The sequence below is a fragment of the Narcine bancroftii genome, chromosome 1 (assembly GCF_036971445.1).
Source record: "Narcine bancroftii isolate sNarBan1 chromosome 1, sNarBan1.hap1, whole genome shotgun sequence".
NCBI lineage: Eukaryota > Metazoa > Chordata > Chondrichthyes > Torpediniformes > Narcinidae > Narcine > Narcine bancroftii.
Genome location: NC_091469.1, coordinates 374,155,511 through 374,177,478, shown reverse-complemented (window position 1 = coordinate 374,177,478; position 21,968 = coordinate 374,155,511). Strand labels below are relative to the sequence as shown.

General features: G+C 39.8%; 2 protein-coding genes and 1 long non-coding RNA gene across 11 annotated transcripts in view; 1 reads left to right on the top strand and 2 right to left on the bottom strand.

Moving 5' to 3' along the window:
* brd9 (bromodomain containing 9) overlaps positions 1-21,968 on the bottom strand; it is a 159,107-nt gene that overhangs the window by 50,232 nt on the left and 86,907 nt on the right. For 4 of the 6 annotated variants that reach the window (XM_069913320.1, XM_069913314.1, XM_069913315.1 and 1 more), the window contains one exon: positions 11,068-14,150. The exons of 1 other annotated variant lie outside the window; for it this stretch is intronic. In XM_069913320.1, coding sequence (XP_069769421.1) covers positions 14,032-14,150 — 119 coding nt within the window. In that variant the 3' untranslated portion in view covers positions 11,068-14,031. Of the gene's footprint in view, positions 1-11,067; positions 14,151-21,968 lie in introns of those variants that run through there. One more of the 6 variants, XM_069913316.1, reaches the window with a different exon arrangement.
* Positions 1-21,968, bottom strand: part of zdhhc11 (zinc finger DHHC-type containing 11) — a 126,026-nt gene that overhangs the window by 91,060 nt on the left and 12,998 nt on the right. The window contains exon 1 of one of the 4 annotated variants that reach the window (XM_069913325.1): positions 5,972-6,061. The exons of 1 other annotated variant lie outside the window; for it this stretch is intronic. Coding sequence is in view for 1 of the 3 variants with exons in the window: in XM_069913322.1 (XP_069769423.1) it covers positions 5,265-5,405 (141 nt within the window). In the remaining 2 variants the exon portion in view is untranslated. Of the gene's footprint in view, positions 1-5,264; positions 5,410-5,675; positions 5,934-5,971; positions 6,062-21,968 lie in introns of those variants that run through there. 2 more of the 4 variants (XM_069913323.1, XM_069913322.1) reach the window with 2 other exon arrangements.
* LOC138751259 (uncharacterized) lies at positions 16,518-21,073 on the top strand. Its single transcript, XR_011349785.1, has 3 exons — positions 16,518-16,631; positions 17,114-17,142; positions 20,367-21,073. It is a non-coding gene; the product is annotated as an uncharacterized lncRNA (long non-coding RNA).

Sequence of the window (21,968 nt, the reverse complement as noted above, 5' to 3'; positions counted from 1 at the left end):
AGGTAGAAAATTCTACAGGTTCTCCAACCTCTAATAAAAGAAATGCTTCCTCATTTCAGTCCTTCATCTCTTACCCTGTAACCTAAAACTGTTACACCTTCTTCTCAATTGCCCAATGTGTCCAGCCTGTCAGGGTTTTATAAATATCAATTATATCCTGATTTCTTTCTAAGTTCCACTGAATAGAAAGCGAACTGATCTCTTATTTTAGTCCTGCCATTCCAGCAATCAATTGGTAAATCTTCACTGCACCCATGCTAAAGCAAATACATAAATGTGATGCAGAAACTCAGCATGCATCCACGGGAAGTAAAAACTACGTGGGTTACCTTTTACTCCTTCCTATGGGTGCTGTGTCATTTGTTGAGTTTCTTCAGTACATTGGCGGATTGCTCTCAACCCCAGCAGCTGCGAATTTTCTTGTTTAATGGCAAATACGCTGTTTCTTGGGTGAAGAAATCTGCACAGAACACTCCAGGTGAGGTTGCCCCAAATCCCTATGTAATTGTTGAAGATATACTAGTTTCTGCCTGTCACTCCCAAAAAAGAGCTATTTATACCTGCATTACTTTTGGTCTGTAAATCAATGTGCAATCTGTACCATTGCTAATGCTATGCAATAGTGGTGCATGACAGGATCACTTCTTGGATCTTGCAATTCAAGATGACTTTATTGTCACATACTAATGCACAAAATGTAATAACATGTAATATGTTAACATTTGCCTGCTGGAAAGGCACTCAACATGAGTCGATTAGACTCATTCATGGTATATATCTATATTTATATATATATATATATATATATATATATATCTCAGTGATTTGGATTAGGGAACCAAATGTAATATTTAAAGCTTGCCAACAACTGAATAGGCTCAGGAGGGTAGATAGTTGGATCTCCTCACCAGTGAACAAGGGGACATATTGGGCCAGTCAAGATGCAGAGAAATTTCTTCATGGAGAGGAGTGATTCACAGGAATTCTCCACCCAAAATGGTGGTGGAGGCCAGATCATTAGATGCATTTCAAGTGGAGATAGATCAATAAATGGAGGCATCTGGGAAAATGGCATGGAGGCGGAGTAAAGACACAGATCTGCATGATCATACTGAATGGCAGGGTGGATGTGAGGATTCTTGTGATCTACTCCTGCTTCTATTTACTTGTGTTCTTGTGAGTGAGTTTACGAGTGTAAAGAGATTCAAGACTCTGTGTGCCTTTATGGGCAAAGGTAAGCATCATTTGTGTATTCATATACATGACAACAAAGGAACCTTGAACAAATTAACAATGTGAAGGCAAAAATATGACAGATGCACTATAACTTGAATAAATGTGAAGTTATCCACTTCTCTGGAAACAAAACAGAAAGAGTATTATTTAAACAGAGTTAGACTGGGAAAAGTTAATGTGCAAAGAGTTAACCATGCATATTAAAAGCAAAAAGATAGGCGCAGTTAGCAATTAATTAAGTAAACAGGCTGATAGAAGGCAGAGAGTGATATTCAAGGCTTGTTAACAAAATAAATTTGCAAATCTTCACTATCTGCAATAATCAGATGACTAGAGAGGTGCTAATGTGGTATTTTTATTTGAGAAGGACACCAGGGATAATTATAGGGAAGCAAGTCTAAGACGCCAACCTATAGTAATCTGGCTCATCCTCAGGTAGTTATTGCAAAATATTGTGAGGGACAGAATGACTTTGTATTTGGGAGCCAGGTATTAACTGCTTTATTCAGAAGAGAGCCTGTCTTGTCTCCAGACACAAGAAACTGTTGATGCTGGAATCTGAAGCAAAATCCACTCTGCTGGAGGAACTTGGGAGTCAAGCTGCATTCGAGGGGAGGGGGCAGGACTGGAGTGGGGGAGAGAGGAAATTCTTGGTGCAGGGTCTCCATCAAAACTTCTACTTTATTTTTCCACCACTCCCTCCCTCCCCCACTAATACTGCTCAACCTGCTGAGTTTCTCCAGCAGATTGTTTTAGATCATCTGTTTCATTTAACTCCTAATCAAGTTTTTGTCCTTCTCTGAGGAAAATTAAACTGTTCCTAATTCTCAGGCTTTTCCCCTTCGGCTGTGAATCTTGCATAATTCAAACTATCCGCAACTTGTTAGTTATGGTTACGTAATTTTCTCTTGTATCTTATATCTACCAGGCAGAAAATACATGACTAATGTAGTTTATGTATTCTTTCCTTACTTTTTAATTATTGCCTATCCACAGCAATGACTTTCAATGAAGCTCCCAATCATGCCCAACTCATACCTCTACTTGTGGAGGACCAGAAATGTTTCTTGATATTAACTATCTTTTTTTTTAAAAGAAAATAAACCCAATCGTGAAGCATAACTTTGAGCATTTCTAGTCACCTATTGTGTACAACATGCAAGCAACTTGCTCACACTCATGGACTCTTACTTTTGCACTTTATTGATTTTTTTTTATATTGGTATTGCAGTTTGTTTACATTTCTTCCTTTGTTTACATGCTTTTGTGGAGTCTTTTATTTCGCACGACCAATAAGTGGTGATTCTGCTTCGCCCGCAGGATAAAGAATCTCAGGGTCTTATGTGATGTCACGTATGTACTCGGACAATAAATCTAAAATCTGTACCTTCAGAATCAAATCTGAAGACATGGGTCACAATAGTGTTGTCCTTGTAAGGTATGCCCAGGATTTCTGACCTTTAGACATATATAAATGCCAAAAGTTAGTCACCTATAATGAATACCAGCTTTTCAGACTCATCATTACTTCAGATATTACAAAACCTGGCCACAATACAAGCAAATCTTGCTTTGGGCTAAAACAAACCTCGATAGAGGCATTTTCAAGCTTCAGGCAAACAAAACTTTATTTGCAAATGCATATAACAAAAAAAATAATAATGTTGCTCCAATGGATCACACAGACATCAGCCACTGAGAAATCCCTCAAATCAGATCATACAGGATGGGAGCAAGTGGTCACACTGATGCAGAGATAATATGTTGCTGAACCATTCAGACTTGCCCTTATGGCTAGAGACTCAGATCAGGAATTCCAATTAAAGGTACAAAGGTTAATTTTATTGTCATGTAATTATACATTAAAAAATGTAATATACATGATATACTGCAACTTTTCTCTGCCCTAAGGCAAACAAAAAAGTTGCCATGAATATTGCCCGGTACCCCTAACAAGAGGAGAAAGAGAAGCAAAAGAGAGTCCCTACAGAGACACTGAGTGTACCTCCAGCACACTCAGAGTCTCTTCAGCCTCACAGACTTCCGTTCAAACCATTGGCAAGCCAAGCTCCAGATCCAAACCTCTGACATAATGAGGAAGACCAAAGGATATCCATAGATATTTTTAGTAGGATTTCAGTGATGGTAAAGTATTGCATGTACATCAAGAACATGTGACTGAATTCTCCCTTGTTGGAGATTGCCTGACATGCACAAAATACTTGACAATTTTTAGCCCAGATTTAATTGCACATAAACTTCTGTATCTGAGGTATTGTTGGAAGAGGAGAACACTGTGCAATAATCAGCAAACATCCCCACATCACCAAGCTGCTCCAGTATTGTTACAGTGGTGGCACCCAACTGAACTGTGGAAAATTGCCCATGCATTTCCTGCTTACAAAAGGTGCAACAAATCCAACCTGCTTAATGACCATTTAATTTTAATTGGTAAAGTGGCAGTGATAGTGCAATCAGGCAGCACTTGTTCATCAATAAAACTAATCACATGCCCAGTTTGGGATTTATCAGGGCCACCTAGCTCCACACTTATTGCAGTCTTTGACATAAAAGGGAAGGCATTGATGGAGAAGTTGAGCCAAGACACAGCACAGAGGAACTCTCACACTGTATGCCCCAAATTCAGACTGTTCAAAATGCAGTTTGTAAACCACACAATCAGAATTCACATAAACCCTCTCTTACTTTATGGTACGTGTTTACAATATCCATCCATACCACACTGCCCTCTTGGTAGATTGGCTGTAAAACATCACGCATTACCTAGCAACTTCACCCACATTTTCCAAAGACAAATAGACTTCTAAAGGTTCTTAGTTGCCCATAAAGTCAGTTGAAACATCCCAGATTCATGAACAGGCAAAGTTTTTTAAATATTTCAACACAGATTCAGAAGAGTCATGATGCCTTCACAATAATTTAGTTATAATTCTGAGGCAGAAACCAGCATAATTTATGCATAGAAAAGTCTCTCTAAAGTCTTTTCCCCCAGACATCTCACAACATAAAACAAGGCCAGCTCTCAGAAGGCAAATCAAAACCTCCAATTCAACCCAAGACCAAGTTTCCCCCTCATCATTTTAAAATCAGTCATTTTAGGTCACATCTGTTTCAATGTAAAGGAGTGTCTCTTCCCAATTTTAAGTGTGGGCACCACACTCTTAGACACTTTATCTTCTCAAAGAAACGTGTGAGAACGTTGTGGTAATTACACCACTAGGTCATCCCGGTGACCTTGTATATAAAGCAGTCCAGAGCTACAGCCTAGCCTTCCAGGTTCGTCTTGCAGAGAGACGAGACTTCTTAGTGTACATATTAGCTTATTAAAGCTGTCTTATACTTGCACTGCTGGTGTGGTTATTGTCAGTACAATTTAATAAACTAATATAATAGATACTAGGATGGAAGCTGTCTTATACTTGCACTGCTGTTGTGGTTATTGTCAGTACAATTTAATAAACGAATATAATAGCTACTGGGATGGAAGCTGTCTTATACTCGCACTGCTGGTGTGGTTATTGCCAGTACAATTTAATAAACGAATATGATAGCTACTGGGATGGAAGCTGTCTTATACTCGCACTGCTGGTGTGGTTATTGCCAGTACAATTTAATAAACGAATATAATAGCTACTGGGATGGAAGCTGTCTTATACTCGCACTGCTGGTGTGGTTATTGCCAGTACAATTTAATAAACGAATATAATAGCTACTAGGATGGAAGCTGTCTTATACTCGCACTGCTGGTGTGGTTATTGTCAGTGCAACCGTGTTTTCAATTTGGCCATTTATCGTAGTGAAACACGAAAATCTGCAGACACCGTGGTTGATATAAAACACAAAACTGGAGAAACTCAGCAGATCAAACAGTGTCCTTTTCACACAGAGCACCAACGTTTTTGTGGCTCAGGAAGGAATAGAGCTTTCAGATAACTGCAATTAACAACAGCTTGCAAATCCACGCCCCACCGTGAAGAAGCAAGTCAGGTCTCAACCTCCCTCCTCACCCAAGTTGCGGCTGCCCAAGCTCGGATCAGGTGACTGTCAACAATGGGCGAAAAGGGTCTTCTCTGGTTACAAAGCGCTGAGCGTCTCGCTACAAATGTCGCCTCCGTCGAACTGACCCAACTCATTGCGTCCTCCCCCATCCATCCCTTTACCAAACACTGAGGGCAAGTATTAGCAAGCTCGAAGTATTGCGGAACTCTCGTGAATTGTTCCTTCATGTAACAATGTTTACTGCGGACGACATCATCTCCAAAGATACAAGTCGTTTAATGTTTAACCCCCCCCCCCCCCCCCCAACAAGTGACCGAGCAGCGCAATTTAATAAATCCGGGTGGACCGTTCAACTACTAAAGCAAATTCAACATTCAGGACTTTAAATACATGTAGCAAAGAGATTCCTGGTCACTCGCCTCCGTCCGCTTTGTGCAGGCTTCACTTTTTTGTCATTCTCTTCCTAGATTACGCACATTTCCAATTCACAGAGCCCCAGCAGGAAAAGAATCCGCGGCCACACACGCAAAACGAAGCCGCCAACAGCGATCGGTTCCTCCTGTCACTCGCGATGGCCTAAGAGCGCCCAAGACGCGAACCGCCGCAACCACCCGCCTGCCTGCGTTTCCAGGCAGTCGCTTCCCTCCCGAAAACAGAGCGCGACGGGCAACCACAATGGAAAGCGCTCGACACAGCTCCGGGTCCTAGCGCTCACCTGAAGCCCGGTGCACCACCGAGCGGCGGCGGCTCAGCCAGCTTGCACCCCACCCCCGACACCAGCAAACGGTACCCCTGAGATCCTTTGGAGCCAGTGAAATTCTTTGGAAGTTGCGCTGGGAGGAAACTCTCCTCTGGAAAGAATGGCCAGGTCATTTGTTCCTTTGCGTGCAAGTCTGGCGCAGAAGGGTCGGCAAACCTCGAAGGCTCCTCAGCGTTTGCGTCAAGATGTGCACACGGGCTGGAGGAGAATGTTGGCAATGTCTCATTAAAATCTGCAATGAACCAAACGCAGTCACAAATATCAGAAGAAACCAGGTTTGTTTTAGCGCAGAGCACTTGAATCTCTCGCAACCTTGGCAATGTCTTCTTGGAGCCAAGTGCTTCGGAGATTGTTGGGAGTGAGAGGAGAACGAGAGGTGCACAGTCGATATTTATAAGAAGAAAACAAGTCGGGGAAAAGCACGCAAGGCTTAAAAACAGTGGAACGTTTATTATAAACTTGGAGGGTTTCAGGATCTATTTCAATCACAACCATCAGAATTTTATTTTCCCAGGTAGGGAAGGCCAAATGAACTCGTCCTTTGCTCCCAGGAGCAGCTCCATGTAGTAAATATTGCCTTGACCACGAAGTATATACAGTGCAAGAAATAGCATTTAAAAAAAAACACGCGGGTCTTTCATTCCCTCATGCCTTCTCCGCCATTCAATAAAATCTCACCTCAACTTTTAATTCTGTACAACTTTCTAGTATCTATCATTCCCTTAGTATCTGAAAAATATTGGATTTCCATCTTAGACTTTTCAGCCATTTGATTCTCTCATCTCTGTTTTTGGTCCATGGGCTGAAGGGCCTCTGCTGTGCTGTAATTGTTCTGAATGTTCAACCTCTTCTTCTGACCTGACCCTGGTTATAGGCATCCTAGCCTAGAGACTCATCAATTTCAAATATACCTTTTCACATTCTTGTAAAGTTTGGTGAGGATAGACCAGTATGCTTAATCGCATTGCATTGAACAACTTCCATTTGGGTCAATTTTACGTGCCTTGTTGAACTCCTATTTCATGTACATCTTTCGTTTGATTGGGGGACTTGGCCAGTAAGCAATATCAGCATAACTTATATTAGACATCTGGTCATGCACTCAAACCTTCTTGGTAATTAAGAAGGCCAACACACCAGTGGCCTTCTTAATTACTTGCCAAACCTATAATTAACCTTCTTGTGTAAAAATATCCAGGTCATCCTATATGCCTGCACATCTTTCATGATTTGAAAAACTTACTGCTTTTCTATCAGTGGATGATCTTACATTACAAAGAAGCTTAGAGGGGGGGTGGCAAGATGTGATGGGATGGAAGAGGTGAAGAGACAGGTAAAGGGACAGATCAATTAGAAGGGTAAGGGGGAGGTAAAGGGGAGCAATGGAGGTGAAGAGTAGGTGGTGGTTAAGCACATTAGAAAAATCAGTGCTTGTGGCATTACGTTTAAAGCTGTTCAGGAGGAATAAGATGTATTTATGTTTGACCTCACACTGACAATGGATCAGGCTGTGTAGGAAAGGGGTGCGGGAGTTAAAATTGTTGGCTACAATAAGCTTGTTTAGACCCAGAAAGCATAGTGTTTGGTAAAGCAGTCACCCAATCTGCATTTAATTTCTTCAGTATAGAGAAGGCCACATTGGGTGCATCAAATGTAGTGGATCAGCTTGGAAAATGAGCACATAAAATTCTGCCTCACCTGGAATTTCATTTTGTGACCCTGGATGGAGGTGAGGGAGGAGACAAATTTTGCACTTTCTGTGGTCAGCAGGAAGCGCTTCAAAGGATGGAAGGGTGCGTGAAAGGGAAAGGCGGGATTGTGAAGACGATAGAAGGCAAATAGGAGCAGGAGTAGGCCACCTGGCCCATAGGGCCTACTCTGCCATTCAACAAGTGAACGGCTGATCAGCCTGTTGACTCAGCTCCACTTACTGGCTTTTCCCCCTTACCCTCAATTGTCCTACTATGTAAACAAAACTCTTTATCACTTACGTTTTTTTTTTACTGAGGTAGGCTATACAGCTTCCTTGGGCAAAGAATTCCACAGGTCAACTACTCTCTGGGCCAGATAGTTCTCCCTCTTCTCTGTCATAAATCTACTCCCCAGAATCATGATGTTTTGCCCCTCAATTCTAGTCTTACCAGTTGTGGGGGGGGGGGGGGGGGACTTCTTTCTTTATTCCTTTCACAACTTGATATCTTAACATTGTTTCTGTACAACTTCAATTTGTTACTTTCTATATTTATTCTCACGCTTCATTTACAACTGTCCTTACTGCAGGGAAATATGCCATGTGGATCAAGGTCTCTCTTCCTCTCCTTATCATTGGATGCAATTTCAACATCTTTTCAGAATCAGAATTTATTATCATGAACAAGTCGTGAAATTCGGTGTTTTGAGGCAGCGTCACAGTGCAAACATACATTTATTTTATAACCATCTTACAACATTACTATAAATAAAAAAAATAAAAATAGTGCATGAAAAGAAAGACAGTGTCTTTGGTTCATTGATTATTCAGGAATCTAATGGCAGAGAGGAAGCTGTCCTTGTGCCCCTGAGTGCATGCCTTTAAGCTCCTGTAACTTTTCCCCGATGGTAGCAGAGTGAAGAGGGAATGGCCTGGGTTGTTGGGGTCTTTGAGGATAGAGGCTGCTTTTTTTAGACACCGCCTGATGTAGATGTTCTCGAGGGAGTGAAGTCTGGTGCCTGTGATGTCGCAGGCCGAGTTAACAACCCTCTGGAGTTTACGCTTGTCCTGAGAGTTAGCATCTCCATACCAGGCAGTGATGCAACCAGCCAGAATGCTCTTCACGGTACACCTGAAAACATTTTCGAGAGGTTGCAGTGACATACCAAATCTCCTCAGACACCTCACAAAGTATACTCACTGGCAAGCTTTCTTTGTGATTGCATCAACGTGGAGGCTCTCGGACAGATCCTCGGAGATGTTGACACCCAGGAATTTGAAGTTCTTGACCCTCTCCACTGAGCCCTCAATGAGGACTGGGTCATGTTCCCCTGACTTCCTTCTTAAGTGCACCATCATCTCCTTGGTTTTGCTAATGTTGAGCGCAAGGTTCATTACACCATTCAACCATCTGATCTATCTCCCCCCTGGACGCTTCCTCATTGCTGTTTATGATTTTGCTGACAACTGTGGTGTCATCAGCAAACTTGTAAGTAGCACTGGAATTGTGCCTGGCCAGTCATGGGTGTATAATGAGTAGAGCAATAGGGTAAGCACACATCCTTAGGGAGCATCTGTGTTGATAATCAGTGAGGAGACTGTTTCCAATTTGAACTGCCTGTGGTCTTCCAATGAGAAAGTCAAGGGATCCACTGGCAGAGGCCTAGAGTTTGTAGCTTCTTGACAGCACTGAAGGAATAATGGTTTTGAAGACCAAGCTGTAGTTGAAGAACAGCTGTATGTATGATTTTCTGTTTTTGAGATGATCCAGATATGTAATATTTCAATACAATTGATGAGAGAAGGTCTCATTTTTACATCTTATGAATTACAAGTCATGCATTCTGGTTGAATTGCTAGAAACCACTCCCTCCACTCCTATTTATACCTTTTATCTACAGTTAATATTTTTTAGTTTATTGGATATGATGCACTTGGTACGTTAGTCCAGATGCTTTCCTTTCAGGTTGACTTGCAGCTTCCATGGCTAATACAATTATTATATCGAAACAAAAACAGGATATGAATAAATTGAATAAGCCTTTGATGCAGGTTGATTTGCAACCATGTCCTGAGGCTTCCTTTATACAAAGATATTGGAATAATTGGCCAGTCTCACAAGAAGGATGTGTGATTCAGTTAATTGGCAGCAGAAATTTTAAAACATTCAACAATTTCTACATTAGTCAAACTATTATGACAACTGCAACTAAATTTAATTGAAAACACATCACAGCAATAATTATACAAATTTTATTTAATTTGGAGTTAATTACCCAAAAGTAAAACTGATAATCTAGCAAATTTAGGACTTTGTTATGCTGGACTTGCAGATTTTCTGATCCACTGGAGGTAATTTTTTATTAATCACTCAACACTCTTTCAATTCACTTGATGTTGATCAAATCATAGTAAACCAGGTAATATTGAAGGGACCCTGGGTCAACAGCATTGGTGAGTGAAAATGGAGCACAAGAATGGGGGCTGTGGCAAGTGTAAAGGAATTCGGGCAAACATTTGGTGAGTCATATGTAGAACCACATGTATTTGCAAATGGAGAGTGGATTATCGAAGGTTTACTGCACTTACTTAGCACCTTCCCCCTCCTGAACCTGCAATAAATCGAGTCTAGGTCAACATTGTGCTGTACAGTTGGAGCATCATCAGGAAAGCTCTACTGAATATCCAGAAAGATAATCAGGACTTCTAAACTCAAGAGTTCTTAATTTCTAGACATTTGTCGAAGGAAACTGGCAATTCCACGTGGAACATTAAAAGTAGAAACAACATGTTGCATATATTCAGATTTTATTTTAAAGATTAAAATCAGTTCTTCAGACTTGGTTGGAGTTTTCCTTTGACTCAACTCTCAAAGGAGATCAGTGGCTTTCAAACAGCCCCCCTCACCTCACATTGCACTTTAAGAAATCCCTATGCCATAAGTGCTCTGTAATGAGTAAGGGATTGCTTAAAGTTTGAAAAAAAAATCAGTTTTATTTGTACCTAATTGACTCATTATGTGCACGGTTTCATAACTCCAAAGGAAATGGGCCAATGACAATTTTTCTCAAGGAAAATATTTCAGTAACATTTGGGTCCAGAGCAGTGGTTCTCAACCTTCCCTTCCAAATTTTACAACTCAAATTTAGTTATATTGGAGTTAAAAAGGCAAAGGGGAATATCATTACAAAGTGTAGGCTCAAGCAATATCGCTGGAGTGAGCAGTCAGAGGTCTCTGTGACTAATTATTTCACCAGTGTTTGATTTGGACCACACCAAATGTCATCAATGGAAAGGTGTACTGTAATTAGCTTTCCTTGCACATTTACAAACATGAAAAAATGGAGTAAAATAAAAATGATCACATTTATATATATATAGTTTATTTTATATTTACAACTTGCTACCACAAAACTGTTCTATTAGCAGCCTTCTTTCAGACAGTAAACAGCAAAATAATTAGACATATTCAGATATTTGTTGATTAAACTCCTTCTTTAAAAAGTCAAATTCATTTGCTGTACATTTAAAAGCAGTAAAATACTAAACCACATCCTGTTTTAGAAAAAGTACAGGGCAAATAAAGAAATAAATGCATGAAACTATGACAATTTTTCAGCAATGCGGACAATTGAAAATCAGTGATTATTGTGAATCTAATTTAGAAAATAAAATTGCATTTATACAATATCATTCATACCTTGAGGACATCTCAAAGTGCTTACAGCCAAATATATATTTTTTGAAAATGAGTCACTGTTGTTGAAGATGACAGAAAATTTGTGCATTGGAGGCCCTTTAAACAGTAATAAGATAAAATGATCAACTGATTTGCTTTAGTGTTTGTTGAAGGACAATTGTTGAATAGTATAAGAAAATTCATAAAAGTGCCATGGAATCTTTACGTACACCATTTAATCGAAGCAGTTTAATATCTCAGCTCACAGATGACACCTTGGACAGCACAACAATCCCTTAATAATTCAATGACTAGGCCAGACTAGATGATGTGCTTGAGTCCAAAAGTGGGGCTTTAACTCACTATGTTCTGACTGAATGTAATCAGATGAGCAGCAATTTGAAAGGAAGAATTCTAAAATGAGGCAAAATTAATTTGGATTGAAGGGTTGAATTCTAAGATTGGCAGAAAATTCTATTTCTTAGTTAATTTTCATAAAAATTGAATTTTATCAAACATAAAACTGCACAAAAAATAGAAAACAGGTGTGCAATAATTGATTTTAAAAGTCTTTGCATTTTACACTAATGGAACTGCACTATTTTTAAAGCTAACTTTTGCTGAATCAAAGCAGCTTTAATTTAATGGCACTCTTCAAAGAAAAAAGAACAAGTAAATTTGAAAGAAAATCCTGTACCTTGAACAAGTACCCCAATTGAAAACAATTATTTCACCTGGTGGGTGGAGGGGTTGGGGTGGGAGAACATTACCAGAACAATTTGGTGTTATCAAACTATTAATTGTGTTAAAAAATTCAATGTTTCATTGTATAGCTATTTCTTTAACTGTGAGTTTGCACTGACTTAACATTTAGTGATGACTTGCCTTCAAATATTATTGTTAAAATATTAAAATTCTTAGTGGGCATATTATAAATTCTGCATATTTCTATAATAAATCCTAATTCTGCACATGTATTTAAAAATATTATTTATGAACATGTTGTTTTACTATTGGCAAGAGTGACATGCTTATGCAATACTTTAACCCTTTGGACTCCATGTCCCTGTTTTCAGGGGCTACCAATAAGTGCGTATAATCGCTGTCCTCTTTTTACAGGACTGGTTTTATACCCAACTACTCGCTGGTTCGCTCTGGTGTTTGTACTGTTGTTTACCTATGGACCCAGTCTGGAGTATATATTATGAAAGGTTAAAAATGGCTGGAGTCCAAAGGGTTAATTTGCTTGAATATGTCTGTGCATCTGATCTTGGATTATCTCTGTAAAATATTGTGTGTACATAGTTGGAATAAAGAAAGGAATTAATTAGCAATGCCCAAGTTAAAACAAAATGACTGGTAAAGCTATAATCTTGCATTTTGAGTTAAATGTCCATTTTCCCAACATCAAAGTATCACTATTATGTTAACTAAGACTAGTGGTTAATGTATATTTCATTAAACTTAAAGATTATACTGAAACCAGGAAGAGTCCTTCAAATCTGTAACACTTATAGGTCTGATATTTCTTGTATTATATATTGGTGCAGCAAATTTTGTGTCAAAGGACATCTTTGTAAAGGCTACTTCAATTACTTTCATTTAAATCAAGGCCAATAAATTGGACAGCTTCATTTCCATGTGTACTCTCTAACCAGTCAATTTTTTTGCCGTTGCTGTCTGCAGGAGATCCATTAAACAACCTGGCTAAATCTCCCTATGATCTTGATAGTCTTTAGCCTATAGATCTCAAGAAGTTAAAACTTCACATGATTGGTAAATGACAGTAAAGGGAAGGATCATGTCAATCTTAGATCACCAGCACCTTATAGTAAAGGAAGTTTACAGAAAAAATGAAAAGATCAGTGTAAAATTGTTTTTAACCATATTTGAAAAATCCATTACAATTTCAAGAAATCAGTTCAAACCTGTTTGAAATTATTTGTTATCTAGACAGCACATCCATCAATATATTCTTTAAAATCACAATAAACATATGTTAGAATAAACCAATACTGAACCTTTAACTTAAGTTTAAGTCTTCAAATGTCAGTAAGACAATTGGTGTTATTATTCTTCAAGTTCACCTTTCTAAGATATTTGCAAATATTGCCCTAGCTTGGACCAGCACTCCAGAATACAATCTTTAATTCCTCTGCAATTTGCTGTAGAAATGTCGACAGGAGTGATGGAAATGGTATAAAATTCTACATTGTTCATTGTGATACCACTATCCTCAAGAATGGTTTTGAAAAGAGTGAAGAGATACTACTACCAATAACAAGACTAAGACAAGAACATTGTATATACAAAATTTTTTCTAAAAACTGTACAGATTTTGAAAACGACAATGCACCCAGCAAGCAAGACCAAAAGAAAATTTTGGAACCCACATAGCCTCAACACCTTTGGTTCTGTGCAGACTGGGCATGTTCAAATGATCTGATCAATTTTGCCCGTTCTATTCACAATAAACAAGAGAATTGGAGACCTCCTGAGTTGTACATTTCAGGTTAGAAAATGATTGCCTTGCATTGGAAAGCTTTTGAAAGGTCTCTTTCCTCAAACTTGTTTTTTTTGTGGTAAAATTGAAGAGAAATCTATTTTCATTTGACAAAATAGTTTACTTTCACATTGGTGAACATTCTAGTTTTCATTATTTCGGTTCAGACTGCCTGAAGCTGCATTACTTGGAGACTGAAGAAATTCTCGGAAATCTTGAACTATGTCCCGTTGTTCTCCAACACTCAGGTTATGAGGACTCCCTAAGGGCAAAACATAAAACCAGTTTTGCATTTTAATAAAAGTCAGCCACAAACCTTTCAACAGCAAGACAAATAGAAGTTCTGACTTTTTGGAAAAGTCAAATCAGGCTTAATTTTGAACAGTCTTACAAAAATATTTTGTGAAAATCCTTTTAATATAGAAAAATACACAAAGGTGCTTTACATTAAAAAACAAAATTTGACATCAAATGATAGGGGTATTAACACATCTTGCCAAAGTTTTGATCACTGGTAGGTTTTGATGAGTGTGTTAAAGAAGGAAAGAGAGGTAAATGAATAGAAGGTCTAAGGAACAATATTCAGCATCAAATGACTTGGCAGCTAATAAGGGAAGCAACATTGGACCAAAGGGATTCGATCTGTAATTCTGCAGCAAATTGCAAACAGAGCAAAGGAGAACAGTGAATGGGGGTGGTGAAGGTGAAGCCATGGAGGCTACACAGGCATTAGGGGACAATCTGTTGAAATGAGAACAATGCAAGTCAGAAAGTTCAGTGGAGGCATGAAAAACAGATGGATCATGGTCAATCGAGTTAAGAAGGCCTCAAGTTTATAGAAAGAACACCTAGGTTTAGTGCTATCATAAGCTGAGATTTCTTAATTCAGTTTTTAAACATTCATGACTCAATATATTCTGTAGAGTAATAGAATACCCCATTAATATTTAAGTACAATCCCTGGAAGGTCTGCACCTAAATGAAAATAATTTTTTAAATAAAACACAGGATATATTTTGTGAAAAATGAATTACATTTGAACTGTAAATAACAAACACATTGGAGCGAAAATTAATTGCTGGAACTCAGCATCTGTGGAGAGAAAGCGATTTTCAGCATTTCAACCCAAGACCCTGCATCAGGCCTGGACATTCTGATGACTTTTAGCAGTTTTTTTTTAATGCTCCAGATGACAGAATCTGCAGTCTCTTCTGCCTCCAGACAAATGCATTTATTAGGGCCAGCAACAGAGTGAGGAAGAGAACCACAAACCATATTAACTGTTAGTCAGCTTCTTCAAAATGTATGGTAATGCTTCAGGTACCAATAATAGTCACAAAACTGCTGAATTTTTATGTCAATGACTCATTAAACTCACACAATGTTATCTTTGGCTTGGCTTCAAGGACGAAGATTTATGGAGGGGTAAATGTCCACGTCAGCTGCAGGCTCGTTTGTGGCTGACAAGTCCAATGTGGGACAGGCAGACACGGTTGCAGCGGAAAATTGGTTGGTTGGGGTTGGGTGTTGGGTTTTTCCTCCTTTGCCTTTTGTCAGTGAGGTGGGCTCTGCGGTCTTCTTCAAAGGAGGTTGCTGCCCGCCAAACTGTGAGGCGCCAAGATGCACGGTTTGAGGCGATATAAGCCCACTGGCGGTGGTCAATGTGGCAGGCACCAAGAGATTTCTTTAGGCAGTCCTTGTACCTTTTCTTTGGTGCACCTCTGTCACGGTGGCCAGTGGCGAGCTCGCCATATAACACGATCTTGGGAAGGCGATGGTCCTCCATTCTGGAGACGTGACCCACCCAGCGCAGCTGGATCTTCAGCAGCGTGGACTCGATGCTGTCGACCTCTGCCATCTCGAGTACTTCGACGTTAGGGATGAAAGCGCTCCAATGGATGTTGAGGATGGAGCGGAGACAACGCTGGTGGAAGCGTTCTAGGAGCCGTAGGTGATGCCGGTAGAGGACCCATGATTCGGAGCCGAACAGGAGTGTGGGTCTGACAACGGCTCTGTATACGCTTATCTTTGTGAGGTTTTTCAGTTGGTTGTTTTTCCAGACTCTTTTGTGTAGTCTTCCAAAGGCGCTATTTGCCTTGGCGAGTCTGTTGTCTATCTCGTTCTCGATCCTTGCATCTGATGAAATGGTGCAGCCGAGATAGGTAAACTGGTTGACCGTTTTGAGTTTTGTGTGCCCGATGGAGATGTGGGGGGGCTGGTAACTCCCCACCATGACACAATGTTATATCTATTGATAAATAGCACAAGTACATATATAACAGCTATTATTGACACAATTGTTGTCTCTTGCTCAGAAATAATTATATTTTACAGTTGTGATCAGATTTTGATTTTTAAAAAAAATTGACTTTTCTTTCCTTTTTTACTCCATTCATATTTTCATAATCAAATCCTCCTTTTTTTCTGTTCTTTCAACTTTAAATTGAGCCATTCCTTTTCAACCCCATTTATGTCCATGCTTAATTTACAGTCCTCTTATTTCATTGGGTAGAGTACATTCTGTTCATCTCATTGTTAACCAATGTGGCCCTTGAAGTTATTAACTTGTAACTTTAAATATCTTTAAAAATATAATACTTACATTAAGTCTAACAAATGACCATGCAAGCTACTAATGCTTCAAAAACATGGATTTGTTTTTTATTCCAATAGACAGAATCTTTCCATTCCAAAAGTTAAGGGAAGCAACTGTGGACCTTTCTGCCTCAAAACTACTGGAAAGGTAACAACTCCCAATTTACTAATTTTAGTGTGACATGTTAACAACTGCAATTTCACACAAGGTCTTTTAATTGTTTTGTATTATATTCTAACAATATAGATTCGTAAAATGGGAACTGTACAGAGTATACAGCATTTTCTTTATTAAATTTATAGAGTTCTTTAATAAACATCCTATTGAAGTCTACATCAACAGTTCCCATCATTTTTTTACTTCAAATAATTGTTAATCAAATACAAATTGCCTTGAATGAATCCATATAATCTTTTCTTTATTAACTAAGACTTGTAAAAGTGGCATTTAACTTTTTTTCAGTATTACTGTTTCAATGTTTTACCATTTTTGTTGGCAGTGAGAAAACCAATTAGTTGCCAGTTTATCTCTCTCCCTTTGTTTTCAAGGATGTAGCATTTCCAACAGATCTGTTTTCTAACATTACTCAGATATCCAAAACCACTAACTTCACAATTTTTAACTTTCAGCAATCAAAGATGAATCTTGTCTAGAACAGGTGAGTTTCCTAGATTGAAATGTTGCTCACTCCTTCTTTGACATCAACTCCCCTTCTATTGCGATACTGGCTGCATAATCTTAACTGGCAAATGTATGCATTTAGTAGTTGTGCTTCCACAAGCAGCTCAACTGGTCCATGGCTATGAAAGTGGTGTCCTGTATTAAGTGTCTTGCTTCCTGAAGTTTAAAGCACATGTTAGCACATGACAATACCCTTCACTTGCCCAAATCAATGATTCCCAACAGGTCTCAAGAAAGTCGACACCATCCAAGTCAAAGTAGTCCACTTGAATGTACACCACCATCCTTCTTTCTTCTTCTTCTTCTTTGGCTTGGCTTTGCGGATGAAGATTTATGGAGGGGTAATGTCCACGTCAGCTGCAGGCTCGTTTGTGGCTGACAAATCCGATGTGGTACAGGCAGACACGGTTGCAAGGGAAAATTGGTTGGTTGGGGTTGGGTGTTGGGTTTTTCCTCCTTTCTCTTTTGTCAGTGAGGTGGGCTCTGCGGTCTTCTTCAAAGGAGGTTGCTGCCCACAGAACTGTGAGGTGCCAAGATGCACGGTTTGAGGCGATATCAGCCCACTGGCGGTGGTCAATGTGGCAGGCACCAAGAGATTTCTTTAGGCAGTCCTTGTACCTCTTCTTTGGTGCACCTCTGTCTCGGTGGCCAGTGGAGAGCTCGCCATATAACACGATCTTGGGAAGGCGATGGACCTCCATTCTGGAGACGTGACCTACCCAGCGCAGTTGGATCTTCAGCCAGCTCCCCACCATGACTACCAGCCCCTCCACATCTCCATCGGGCACACAAAATTCAAAACGGTCAACCAGTTTACCTATCTCGGCTGCACCATTTCATCGGATGCAAGGATCGACAACGAGATAGACAATAGACTCGCCAAGGCAAATAGCGCCTTTGGAAGACTACACAAAAGAGTCTGGAAAAACAACCAACTGAAAAACCTCACAAAGATTAGCGTATACAGAGCCGTTGTCATACCCACACTCCTGTTCGGCTCCGAATCATGGGTCCTCTACCGGCATCACCTATGGCTCCTAGAACGCTTCCACCAGCGTTGTCTCTGCTCCATCCTCAACATTCATTGGAGCGACTTCATCTCCAACATCGAAGTACTCGAGATGGCAGAGGCCGACAGCATCGAATCCATGCTGCTGAAGATCCAACTACACCACCATCCACCATATACCAAATGGACTATTCTCCAAGGTTTTTCTGATGTGGCAAGAACAAGGAGTTGAAGCATATAGGAACACCACCAACATCAAGTCTGGATCTAAATCTTGGACCTTGCTACTCAACGTCTATATGGGAATACCTTAACTAGAAGGATTGCTCTGTTCAAAAAGATGGCTCATCAACCAATTTTCAAGGGGATGGTTTCACAATAAATGTCAGCCTTTCCAGTGATCCCTTAATCCCAGAGGATGAACAAGAAAAAGTTATCATTTTGGTTTTAGCAGCATTCTGACTTTGACCGTCTTTTAATATTTAAATTCGATAGGGTTGAACTTCAGCACAATTCCGATTATCCAAAATCAGATTATCCGAAATCCTCATTTATCCAAATTTAATTTTTGGACCCAGAAATGACGTCTGTTCACAGCTGAAAAATTTTGGATAAACGAGGATATCTGAAACAATCAGAAATCTTCATTTATCCAAAATTTTTAAGAGATGAACAGGCTGGAAAAAAAAATTCACCTGACATGAAATTAGAACGACGGTCCTCGTTTCAGGTAACTCCCTCCCCTCTTTCTTTCCATTTCTTCTTTACCTTCCTCGATTGACTTTTTTCTCCAACTTTCTCACAAACCTTGTGCCACTGTCTCCCAGCTGCAAGCAGTTGGAAGAATCCCATGTCCTGGTGCCATCAATGAGAGTGGCCTCCTGAGCAGGAGTGGGACCTCGGGCTCAGTGGCATTCCCTCCCCTCCCTCCCCTCAGCACATCGAGCTCCCAATGCCGACTCCGAACCCTCCCCTCGGCCTACTGCACATGCACAATCGACAGGCATTGGGAGCTCTGGTGTAGGCCATGGAGATGATTCAGAGTTGGGTGTTGGGAGCTCCGGGACACTGTGAGACCACAGCATCTGTGACAGATGCCGTGGTCTCAGTTCAAAAATATATGATGTGTGAGGGCCATGGTGTCAGGGGCGCTGCCAGGTTGAAAATGCAGTGGGAGCGGTTACTCCCCCTACCATCCATCCCTCTCAAAGCGACGCTCCTGCTTGGGCTCCCGGGCAGGAGCGAAACCTCGGTGTGTAGATGTTAGTGATCAGCAGTGGTGCTTGGGAGGGGAAGTGTGCGCAGGTGAAGACTAGGTTTGTGTCTGGGCTCCAACATCAATAACCAGGAATGCAAAGCCGGAACAGGCCCAGCTGGAACGAGCCCACGGGAAGACAGGAGTCCGCCAACTCACCAGTGAGTGTTCCACCAGTCTGGGAAGCCTTCCTGGGGATTGGCGGCAGCTGTGGGGATGTTTAAGAGATCGGCGGCGGTTAGGAGGTCTTGGTCATCGGCAGCGGCATTGGGAGTGTGTCAGGGATTGGCCGTGGCCAGCATTTATTTTGGTGAGAATTAAACATTATTTTAATGCTTAAAAAGCCTTCCCTTGTTGTTTAAACATGGTTACCAGCGATTTTGGGCTCTTTTTAAATAAAATGACCAGTTATTAGAAAAATTCAGTCATCCAAAATAGGTCTGGTCCTGATCATTGCAGATAATCAAAGTTTTATTGTAGTTACTTTGTATTTTATTTCTATTCATATATTCACATGAATTTTAAAATTCAATCGAATTTTAAGACACTGATTTTAACCTGAAGGCAGATCAGGACTACATCTATACAATGTACCAACCAGCATAATAAATGCCTTTTAGTTGCAAAATATACATTTTCAAAATATAGGAGAACAGTTAGTTTTTAAACAAGAACTTTTGAGAACTAATATTTGAATGTAGATATAGATTTAATATAAAATTTAGTAAAATGTTTAATACTGTTCTAAATATAAAACCTTCATTATAGGAAAAATGTACAATGCATATTACACAGAGAACTAAATTAATAAATAACAGAAGTACAGCTAAAGCAGATGCAAACTACATGCAGTTCTCAGGATATTATTCAAATAGAGTAAGGGATCCATTAGCCCATGGATAATCACAGAATGATTAATTCTACTTTCACTCTTCAGATACCATAGCAACATAATTATCGAGTATCCATCTGCTGGACCAGAAAATGCTTAAACTGAAGATATTAGAAAACAAAGACTGGAGATAATCACAGAAAAAAGATACCAATCAAAAAAAGCCTCCTTAAAACTATATTGAATTGCTTCTGATTGTTTTTTCAGTGTTTTTCTTGTATCTGGTGATTTGTCCATGAAGATCTTGCCAATATAGTTAAAAATCATCTATTTTCTCATTTTACTCCTAGCTGTTTAACTAATATTGCAGGATTTATTTTCTATATAATTTAATTTTGTAAACATTTTTCATGCTCATGTCTAGGTGCCTCATTTCTAAGATGAAAAGCTCAAACCTCACTAATTTACCTCAATATCAGTCATTGAATGACTCCATCCTTTCTTGACTACTTCTCCAGGACTACCAAAGATCTGTCAACACCAGTGTAACATCACATTATTTTTGCATTAACTGTAGCTCTGATTATTTATCTATCTTTTTCTCTCTTTTATGGTAACTTAATTCATACTTAAAATTTATTCATGAATTTTATGTAGTTGTCTAGATTCAGCAAACAAGAATTTTAGTGCAAGTGTACATTGTACAGATGCATATTAAAATAAACTCTCATCTCATCTCATGCCATGTAGTGCAAAATAGTTGATGTGGTGGAAATGATAAAAAGAACAAGCCTACATCTGGTTTTGTGTTAGAACATCACACCACAATTCACCCCCCTTTACTCTCCAGTCACACTCCCTTGTTTGCTGGTGTTCTCTCCCTCCCTTATCTATCTCTAACCTCCTGCCTGCCTGTGGGACTGTGCTCCTTCCCCTGCCCCCCTCCCCACCATTTTGTATGGGTGCCTGCCTACGTTTTTCTCATACCTTGATGAAGGGCTAAAGCCCTAAACGTTGGTTATGTATCTTTATCTTTGCTATATAAGGTACACTGTTTGGCCTGCTGAGTTTCTCCAGCATTATATTTTTATTTCAATCACAGTGTGTGCAGACTTTTGTGTTTTAATCATCCACAAACTTAGCCACAAAGACATAAATTCTGTCATTCAGATCATTAACATGTAATATGAAAAGTGGTGGAGCCAACAGCGATCTCTACGAACCACCACCAGAATGACGGATCTGATTTTAGCATCTCCCTCTCTTAATGCAGGGTGAAATCTATCATAGTATGATCACTGCTTCCTAAGGGTTCCTTTACCTTAACCTCACTAATCCTAATCAAATCTGGTTCATGACACAACACCAACTCCAGAAATGCCTTTTCCTCGGTGGGCTTGACCACAGGCTGCACCAAAAAGCCATTTCATAGGCATTCTCCAAATTCCCTCTCTCAGGATCCAGAGCCAACCCTGGTCTACCGCACACCAAAGTCCTCCAAGACTATCAAAACATTGCCATTCTCTCCTTCCTGCAGTAATTTGTATCCCTCATCCTGGCAAATATTTGGAGGCCTGCACATAACTCGCATCAGGGTCCTCTTACCATTGCAGCTTCTTAATTCTACCCACAATAATTCTACAACTCACACCAGGCTGCAGGCTCTAGGGTGGGAAACATTAATGCTTATTTTCAAACAGAAATTAT